At 41.6% G+C, this 10,019-nt stretch overlaps 1 protein-coding gene across 1 annotated transcript in view; it reads left to right on the top strand.

Annotated features, from left to right (window-relative positions):
* Window positions 1–2,896: 2,896 nt before the first annotated feature.
* Window positions 2,897–10,019, top strand: part of LOC131671424 (uncharacterized) — a 77,553-nt gene continuing 70,430 nt past the window's right edge. The window contains exons 1-3 of the mRNA XM_058947814.1: window positions 2,897–2,918; window positions 3,797–4,583; window positions 4,935–5,271. Coding sequence (XP_058803797.1) covers window positions 2,897–2,918; window positions 3,797–4,583; window positions 4,935–5,271 — 1,146 coding nt within the window. The remainder of the gene's footprint in view (window positions 2,919–3,796; window positions 4,584–4,934; window positions 5,272–10,019) is intronic.

The following is a 10,019-nucleotide window of genomic DNA, read 5'->3' as shown; positions in this document are numbered from 1 at the left end:
CTTCCTATCTTTTCATGAGAACGTGCTGCATACCCGCCATCTCTCCTTCTCCTCTCCCTTTCTCTCGACAAGACCTTTCTGTACTCTCATGGTACAGTTATAGAGCTTGATAAGCTCGTTCTCTCGTGAGAGAGAGAGAGAGAGAGAGAGAGAGAGAGAGAGAGAGAGAGAGAGAGAGAGAGAGAGAGAGAAGGTGTGCATGTGTGTGAGAGAGAGAAAGAGAGTGTAGTTAAAAATATTAAGAGCTGAAAGTAAAGGGAGAAAGAAAGCTAACATTTTATACTATTTTACTTTTATCATGTATATTTCATTTATTTTTAATTTAAAATTGGATGGAACAGTTTGAGATAAGCTAATATTTGAAAGTATTTTGCCATGAGTATGTAACATATGGAAAGATATTGAAAAACATTCACGCTGAAGTCGAACCAGGTAGAATGTCTGACTTAAGGTTCGTCATACTACTTCCAACTCCAAAATCCATGAACTTATGTCATTTTAGATGTTTATTAACGTACAATACTATAATTTACTACGAAGTACTGATAATTCAATGAGCCAATAAAATTGTAATGTATTATAAAATTTATGTTGTTCATCCTCTGCTTACTTACAAATGAAATGTTAATATGCAAAAACATATTTTTCAACGAATGTCATTTGAGAAAAATATAAAATATAAATCTTCGATGAAATTTGTAATGATTCTTCGTTTGAAGAAACAACAATGTGGATAGAAACACTCTGAACTATCACGAAAATAGAAAGTTTAATTCTGCAAGTGGAAAAAAATATTCACGTAGTCGAGCCTTAACCGCAGAGCCTGCCTGTATCTTATATAGCGTTATAGTCCTCTTGCTGTCTCTGTCTCTCTCTCTCTCTCACACCCTTTCTGCCTCATTCTCCTCCTGGCACTTTCATCCCTTTCACTCGCACTCGCTCCAATCCCTCGTTCGCTTATCCTATCTCTCTCACTCTTGTGGGAACGAATGAACGAAGCAAAGCCCCTTTTTTGGTAGGGAGGGCGCTATCCGGTAGTCGTATCCCCCACCGTTGGCGCCGGCGCGAGAGCGATACATAGCGATACATATAGAGAGTGAGCGTAGGCGAGAGCGAGAGAACGAGAGCAAGAGAGAAAGGTCTGTTTCTAACGGAAGGACTTCACGAGTGAGAAAGAGCGCGCGCAAGCTCTAGTCCGTTGCACGCACTAGGCACCAGCATAGCCTTGGCAACCTCTATCCTCTTCCCACCTCCTCTCTATTTTCCCGTCTCTTTTTCTCTCACTCACTCAGTCTCTATCTCTTTCTCCTTTCTATCGGGTAAACAGCCACGTGTGTGTTTATGTATACACGCGTTCTACGGAATCGCGCGGCGCGAGTTTGATATTGTCGCGCGCGACCAAGTGAACGGGAAAAAAGTTACAGAGTGCGTAGCAAGCAACCAAGGCAAAGCAAAACTCCAGTTATTCATGTGGAGTTAGTTCACGATTACTGAGACTGCTGCTGTTCGTATGTTGGCTAGATGTATGTCCTCTCTCTCACTCTCTCTCTTGTGTGGCCGGCGATCACCGGCACCGTTTGATGCAACGCCCGCAGCGACCGCAAACGCGTCTCTGACAATGGCCGGCTGATTCGATTGACAAGTTAATCGCGTGCGCGCGCGCTCTCTCTTTTTTTCTCTCAGTGCATCTGCTTCTCTCTCTCTCTCTCTAGCTTTCTTACTTGGTACTTTTCTCTGTATGAATTGACTGGTACTTTCTTTTCTTTTTGTTCGTGCTCCCTTATGTATATCGGGTACTGTACTAGTGTTTTACTTTTGTCATAAAAGCTTATAGTTGCATCCCTATTTTCATTATTATAACACGTAATTAATGTTGATATAGCATTATACAAACTAACATGATTCGATTATATTAAATAAAACGAATGAATCTTGCAAACTATATCGGAGTTTATATTATCGAGGATCATGAATTTTTGTTTAATTATTAGAAATCGTAGTGATATGTCATGTTAGAATAATTTTGGAGGTTAGGTACTATCTTAAAGAAGTCCGCGTTCAATGTCATTTTTTAAGATACTGAATTTAAAAAAGCTATTATTGTTAGCACACATAATTCATTCGAAATTCATAATACTTCTAGAGTCAATTTCGTGAAAAAAAACAAGGCAAAAGTGTAGTTAACAGAAAGTTATATTCCATGATCTGCCATAATATATGTAGAATATAGTTTTCTAATTAATATCGAAATTTTTCTGAAAGAATATTGATAGTCCAAACCGATGAACAAAACTAAATTTGCCAAACGCAATAGAAACAGAAGCAAAGCAACTATCTACTGTTCTAGTTTGACAACAGTAAAACAGTTGGTTAGCAGTGGAAAAGTCGAACTTGAACGAAATACAAATCACTGGAGTAATTGAATTGAAAAGTCAGTGGTATGCTATAAAAAAAGGGCACTGTAACTCCAACAAGTTTAGAAGTCACATGCCGACTGGAATAGCCACGTGAAGAAAGACCGGTAGCAGCATGGCAAGCTACTCCTCTCTATCTCTGTCTCGCTCTCTCGTTGCTGCTTCGCCGGCTGTAGTTGCGTGTGCGCGCGCCCCCGTCGACCCCTACACACAACAAGCCAACAGGCAGAAGCAGAAGCAGCAGCCATCCATCCCCTCCTGCGCGCAACGCGAAACGCACAACAGCCGAGAGAGCGGAAGTACTAGTCAGTCGCCGAGCGACCTTCCGACATCACGGGTTAACTTTTGCCAAGCGCGCGTGCCCTTTTTGCTTCCAACCTCTCATCCTCTGTGAATATACATATATCGACTCTTAAATCATAAGGGATGCGATAGTTCGCGATACCGGATATCGGCAACTATCATTCGTCTTACGATGGATGATGGTTCTTATAGCACCTTGTGGTAAACATAATCTTTTCGCACTCGAGTGGCTGGTTGCATAGGGCTACATTATTTTTTGGTTTTCTTCCACTCCGAAATTCATATAATCTTTTCTTGCAGTAGCTAACTATGATTACCTGCAGCGCTCGTCGACAGTGTAAGAAGGTTAACAGTATTTCTACGTGATGCAAGTTAGAGAGAACTAAGAAGGGAGATTCATTAAGAGAGTGTGAGTGAGTGCTTGTGCATCGTTCATGGAATTTACGTAAAAAGTGCTTGTTATTCTTGTCAGTCGGCTGTGAAACCGGCGATTCATTGTGTGATCGAAAGATTCGATAACGTAAAAATTTCCTAAAACGAACTTATGTGTTTGCATCGTAAAACCTCATCGGGAAAGTGTGCTTAATCTATTCTGTGAATCAAATCCCAGTGTGACGTTTAGAACCAAGTGTCAATCTGCAAATCAAATCGAAACAAACATATTCGCGAGCAAGTCTTTCGTCTCAGCTTGGTCAAGTCAACCACGTGGAGTGTGTATACCGGCAAAGTATTGATATCCATTGAATAAACTAGAGGGACCGATCTACTCGACTGTTCTGCAATTCTGGCATTCACTTTGAATCCATCTCTCTCTCTCTCTCTCTCTCTCTCTCTCTTTCCCTCTATCTCTCTCGCACTCTTGTGGTCGCGATCTGTCTATTTATCTGTCTATCTATACATACACACACACACATACACACACATACACATCTCTCCTTAACGGTCTCGTTGGAAGCTCAAGTGTCTTCGAGGAGTTTTTAAGAGATCCTCTCGTTCGAACTGTAACTTGTCGCAAGGAGTAGCACAACGAGAGACAGTCAACAAGTAGAGAGTGTTTATTCAGCGGTGTGTTTTCGAAGGTGAAAAGTCAAAGCAAAAAAAAATTGCAACAACGACGCTAACGACATTGTGCCGGCTTGTCAGCTGTAAAAAAGGCGGCAAGATCTCGACCGCACGTACGATCAGTGACGATCTGAAGGAGGCAGCCCAGACCCGAACAGTGGTCCGGGGCCCAATTATCATCGACGCTCGAACCCTCAACGCTCATCCCACGCTCTTATCGCATCCACCGGATCACCATCACCATCATCGTTACCAAGAGAGCACTGTGAGCAGTAACAATACTAACGTTACCGGCTGGACGCAACAACACCAACAAGCTTCGTGGTGTAGCTTGTGTCATCGCAGCAAAAACGAAGTCGTTGGAGTGGCTGGTGCACCACTACCGGCACAACCACCGGCAGTACCAACACTAAGTGCTAGCGGTTCGATTCAACAGGGCCCCGGAGCTACTTCCACAGTCGTTGGCTGTTTGCTCGGGGTTTATCCGGGCTCCAGTTGTTCCACGGGGCCTAGGGCCCCTAAATTAGCTCCCAGTGCGCCGCTCATACACGGCGTACATCACCATCATCATCATCAACCGCCACCACCACCACCAGCTCAACTAAGTAGCGTACCAGTAAATAGCGGTTGTCGTGCCTGTTGCTGCCATCACCAGCAGCAGCATCAGCAGCCGGCTACCGCGGTTCAACTTACCAGCCAACGGGGCGGCATTTCACTACGGGTTGCGAGGGTGGCGTCCACCACCTCCGTCCGAGCCGCCCCCTACGCCCACTCCCAGCATCAAGGACTGGGAACGGAGTGCAGGTTATTGCAAATTGCTTTTATTCTAGCTTAATTTTCAAGGTCAACTTCTCTTGACAAATAGAGACAAATTTTTCAATGTTATCGTACACTCTGTAGGTTTCACCGTGTAAAATGTATGCAAAACAACATTTCTTCAGATATCTAAATCTAAATTTTAAGACTAAAATATGTCAGAGAAATACGTCAAATAGTTTCTATTTCGTTGAACACGCTGTCAAAATGTTCGCTACTCAACGTAGCTTTAACAATTTAATACCTCACTCGAACATTTACATGTAAAGTAAATAGCGAGATGGATTTTTCAATATCGGTATGAACACTGATCAACGATGTAAAATTTGTTGATTTCAGGTGTAGGGAGGAGACGGGCGCAGTGGGTGGAGGTGGTGCGCACATCCTCGGCGGCCCGATGCTGTTTGTTCCGTTCACGGTGCCCTCGTTCCCCGCAACGCACCAGCAACAAACAAGCCACCCGGCGCAAGCTCACCAGAGCCACCATCAGCAACTGCAGCCGCCACCAGCCGGCGCTCAAACGCAAATCGTGCAGCAACAACCACCACCACCTCCTCAGCTCACTCAGTTGAATCACCTGAATCATCAGGGCATCGTGCAGCCACCGACCTCCAATCAACCTACCATTCATAGTAGCAGCTGTTCGCCGCAGCAGCAGGCTACAACACCAAATAAGGTCAGTAAGAGCATTTTCAGATTTGCTTTTCAAATTTGCAATATGCGTATGCCTCCTGTAACTTATATAAGAAAACTTCCCAGAACAAAGTTACAGCATCAGCTACAGTTAAGATGGTATGTCATGGTAGAGTATTTCATATTTCCACAGTATTCTTATAATTTTTAATAAATTTTTCTGGGGTTTATTTGTCCACGCTTCAGATCAGCAAATGTGTGAAAATACTGCGTGATTAAAATAAAAATAGCTGATTATTAAAATCTGAATGTGTATGATTTTTATATTTCATAAAATTCATTATGTAGTGTAACAGTTGTAGAAATCAAAATATGCTAGACTGATCTTGATTGCTTTATTGATAAGCAAATAATATTAGTTTGTAATGACAATGAAACACCATTGAACTGCAATGGAGAAATTTAGTTATAGAGCGAGAATGAGGCAAGTTCAAGTTCTTCTCGGTTCGAATCAGTTCGACCGAGCTATATGTAGCTGAACTCAAGTTTTTAATATTTGCACAGAATCCCAATAAATATATAAAAATATCAAATATTATAATGACATCATTAGAGCATCGGCAATTTCAAGTGGACTTAACTTTAAGTATCAAATTCTCATGTTATACAGGTAATAGTTTAAAAGCATCGACATTCTTTCGTTTTTATAAGACTAATAGTTTGCATCTCCCTGCAAAAAGTAGAAAGTTTGTCACCTCGTGCGCTTAAGTGATGCACACTCTTATTATTTTGGCTTGGATTCAAGTTGATTTCCTCTAGTGAGTCATAACAAGCGAAAAAATATACACGTACTCGCGTCTTCGGCAGTGGCTTAATTTGTCGCCGCGCACCTTGTTCATGGACCAAGATATATCGACGCCCTCTTGCTTGAGAAGCGCGAGAAGTTATCAATTATCGGGTGTGCGAGCGAGAAAACTGCGGAACAGTTGGCTAACAGCGTACGGTAAGAAAGGCTGGCTGACTGATTGCTTGGCTTCCTTGAAGTGAAATATGAAGATGACTTTTCGTTGTTATTTCATATTTAAAATTAACATGAATTATTTCGATTGCATATATGTTTCACAGAGGGTGAATATTGAACAATTTTTATTAGATATATAGATTGGGGTGAAACGGGGTGAAACGCGAAAGATGCATATGCGTAATAATGTCAATTGATTGAATAACGATAACTAGATCACATAACATCGAATGTTTTTCCGAAAGTACGAAAATTAGCAAGCTTTATACAAGAAAAGTAACAAGAGAGAGTAGACGGCGTACCCAAGATGAGGTGTACTTTAATTCTCCGGTATAGGAAAACGTTACCGTATCCAGGGCGCGACGCGCGGAGAAGAAGTTGAGCCGAGAGACGCAAGACTTTGAAAGTAGCTCAACTAACTTTATTAATTAAAGGCTGTTAGTCCCGGTTGCTCGATACAGGCGACGCAGCGAGGCACACCGAGCAACTTGTGCTCTTCTCACTCACTCTCTCTCTCTTCCCCTTGCCACGTCTTGATTTTCATTGTTATGCGTAATTTTTCATAAATACAGTGAGACTTTATTCGGAGACAAGTTTATTTATCAAATGAGAATTTTGCGTTGCGTTTCAATTATTTCTTCGTTGCGCTGGTACACTTTCATGGTTCGTTCAATTTTTTAATTTTCAAAATGTATCCGTTAGTTTGAATCGCTGGGAAGAAAATAAGTAAGATGAGTTACAAAATTATTACTGATTGAAGCAATAACAATTATAGCCACTGTGTCTTTGATGAGTGAGGACTTGTTCAAGATTTTTTAACTTTTCGGTTAAGATTATCGAACATAAAAGTTAAGACAGGCTAACTTAGGTGAATAGGCAATAACATATTGGGCAGTTAATAGGTTTTGCTCTTCTCATTGTTTGAGCTCGTCGATAAGTTGAGAGGAAGGCTAACGCGACAGGCATAATTATAAAATTGCTTCTCGCTCTCGGCAGCCGAAGAAAACGAGTAGAGTATGTCGAAATAAAGAAAAAACGAGAAGAGGAGGGAGAGACGTACGAGAGAGTGAGAGCGAGAGAGAGAGAGAGAGCGAGTCTATAGTCTGTGAAATCTTTACAGTGCGCGAGTGTGGCGCGCAAAAGAGCCCGCGGGGGAGTAAAGATCAAAGCGTTAGAGATGATTTCATTAGGGCACGCCACTCGTCTGCTCCGCTGAAATATCAAAAGATTGCGCGTACTCTTTTGCTTCCGCGCGCGCGCGCACGCGTCTTTTTCTATTCATTCGGCGAGCCACGCGGACACGACTCCCCTCGCCATTTTTTCTCTATATTACCCCTTTTTCCACTATACGCCCCTTTGTCGTCTCGCTCGACTCTCTCGTTCTTTCTCTTTTTTTTACAAATCTACTTTACGCGCTAATCCAGCGGCCATTTCGCGGGCTGCAATTTGGTTTAGTACTTTAGTGGTAGTGAGAGGGAATGAGGAAACAATCTTGTTTTCTAACTGGCAAAGCCATTTTGCGCGAGAGTCTGTCATCGCAATTAGGACATAAAGTCGCTTCGGGGCGCTCTTGTAATTGGTATGTATATTGGATTGGAAAGTCTGATGCGATTTATTGGCTCGATCGGCGTACGCATGCGATTAAATACTTGTAATGCCATTGAAATGCTGTAGTTGTAATCCATTCATTCTGATTTTCATAAATACAAATCAGATAGTACATTTTCTGCAGTGTCGTATCCGCCAGTGAGCGATTGTATAAAAACAATTACATTAGAAGATGAAAGAATAACACAAGAGATATAACCGAATGCCATTGGTGTCGTTGTGGCCGTTAATATTTCATTGTATTGTAGCTAAGGTCCTCTGCCGAGGGCTGTCGTCTTTCGTCGGCACAGCTGGCCGTCAACTGCTCACGTACGACCAAGGCACGTAGACCGTACCCACTGTGAGGTCGTCCGCACAATGCTTTTGCTCTCTCGGTCTCTCTTGACGAAAGCAAAAAGAGAGTAGACAGAGAGAAAGGAGACGAGAATATTATTAGCTCGAGCTGCGACGGCGTGTGCCATTGTCGAAATAAGCTGCTTGCGCCGCCTCGGATCCCCTCCCGAGATATTTCCTCAATACCTTAGCCTCCTAGAAGCCTAGCAAGCTGAAATAGATTCGCTTTTCCGCTTTGGATTGCGTATTTTTTTTATTCAAGGTGCAATGCGAATTCAGTTTCAGTGCGCGCGTGTACGCGACAAAAGGCATGGATTTTCGCTTTTCTCCTAGTTTCATATTCCAGGACATTTCTGTTTACGGATACTGCCTGACTATTCGCTTTACTTTATCGAACAATCGATGCGAATCATAATAGATCATGTTTTGAAAGGAAAAGGCTGTTGACAAGTATGTCTGACTGAATTTAAATTAAAATTTATTTTTTTATTTCATACCGTCGGCCTTCGTTTTTTCTTTTATACTAAAGCCTTTCAGTACTAAAAAATAGGAACTCACATCATCAGTCAGACACATTGTTGCTTATTATTCAGATAATACATTTCTACTCATGTTTTGTTTAAGCAGTAGCGCAAGTAGTAATATCTATAATTAGTCAGACATCGAGCACAAACTTGACATCAATTGTAGCAGTTACGTTGGAATCACAAAAACGACGTATTTTTGCAATATATGTAGATCACTGTAAATTGACAATAATTGCAATAAATAGGTGACATGTTGCAACAAAGAATCTAAAAGAAAAATACGGGAGAAAAGTCAGTAAATCCATGTTTACGTAGCTTTAATTCTTTTACTCCGTGCGTTGCACGATAAGAACGGAATGTGCATGTACGTGAATAAATGGAGGTCATACGGGTCGAGTTAAACAAATTTCAAGCATTTACATTTAGCAGTCGTCGGAGAAAGAGTCGGAGAGAGAGAGAGAGACAGAGAGAGAGAGAGAGAGAGAGAGAGAGAGAGAGAGAGAGAGAGAGAGAGAGAGAGAAAGGGAGATCCAGGCAACCCGCGTGCTTTGTTTCTTTCATCTCGACCAACATCTCTCTTGCTCTCTGGCTCTGACGCGAAAATTCTCTATATCTTTCACTTAGTCCCGTTATTTATGTATGTTTGTATACGCGCAAGCGCATCACGGATTTACCTGGGATTCGCCCGTATATTTGTTGCATTTGGCATAAATACGCAAAATCCACTTTTGATGGGAAATATGCTCACTATTGCTATGCAATTTTTAGTGTATAAACAAATTTCAATTATTATCATCATAAAACAGTGTAATATTGAAACATATAAACTGATTAGATAATTTGAAACATATTTTTTTCTTTCTAAAGAATATCCATCATCGTAATAGCGCAATACATCTTTCACAAAAGATTTCAACGTTCTATTAGGCTTTTTGATATCGAATGCGTTCGTATAAAAGTTATCATAACCCGTCCATTTATTACTAGAAGCACAAAGGCACAGAGAGAGAGAGACAGAGAGAGAGAGAGAGAGAGCGTGAAAGAGAGATAGAATTTTTGAAGCCTATCAGTAGAAACGCGCGAAAAAGCGCATTGCGAATATAGGGAGTACCATTCAGCAGCGAAAAAAATGCAATAACAGCACTTCAAAAGCCCGAAGAAAGCATCGGCCATTTCGCGGTTTTTTGCAATACAACGTTTTGAATTCAACTCTCTCTATCTATCTATCAACGGCAATTTCGGTACAACCCCTCTACTCATGCAACAAAACGTGCACGTTGGATCCCGTAATTTGCATTTCAA

The sequence above is a fragment of the Phymastichus coffea genome, unplaced genomic scaffold (assembly GCF_024137745.1).
Source record: "Phymastichus coffea isolate CEN01 unplaced genomic scaffold, Cenicafe_Pcof_1.1 PCOF00125, whole genome shotgun sequence".
Classification (NCBI taxonomy): domain Eukaryota; kingdom Metazoa; phylum Arthropoda; class Insecta; order Hymenoptera; family Eulophidae; genus Phymastichus; species Phymastichus coffea.
The sequence above is the reverse complement of the archived record's forward strand: the minus strand, read 5'-3'. Positions and strand labels throughout refer to the sequence as shown.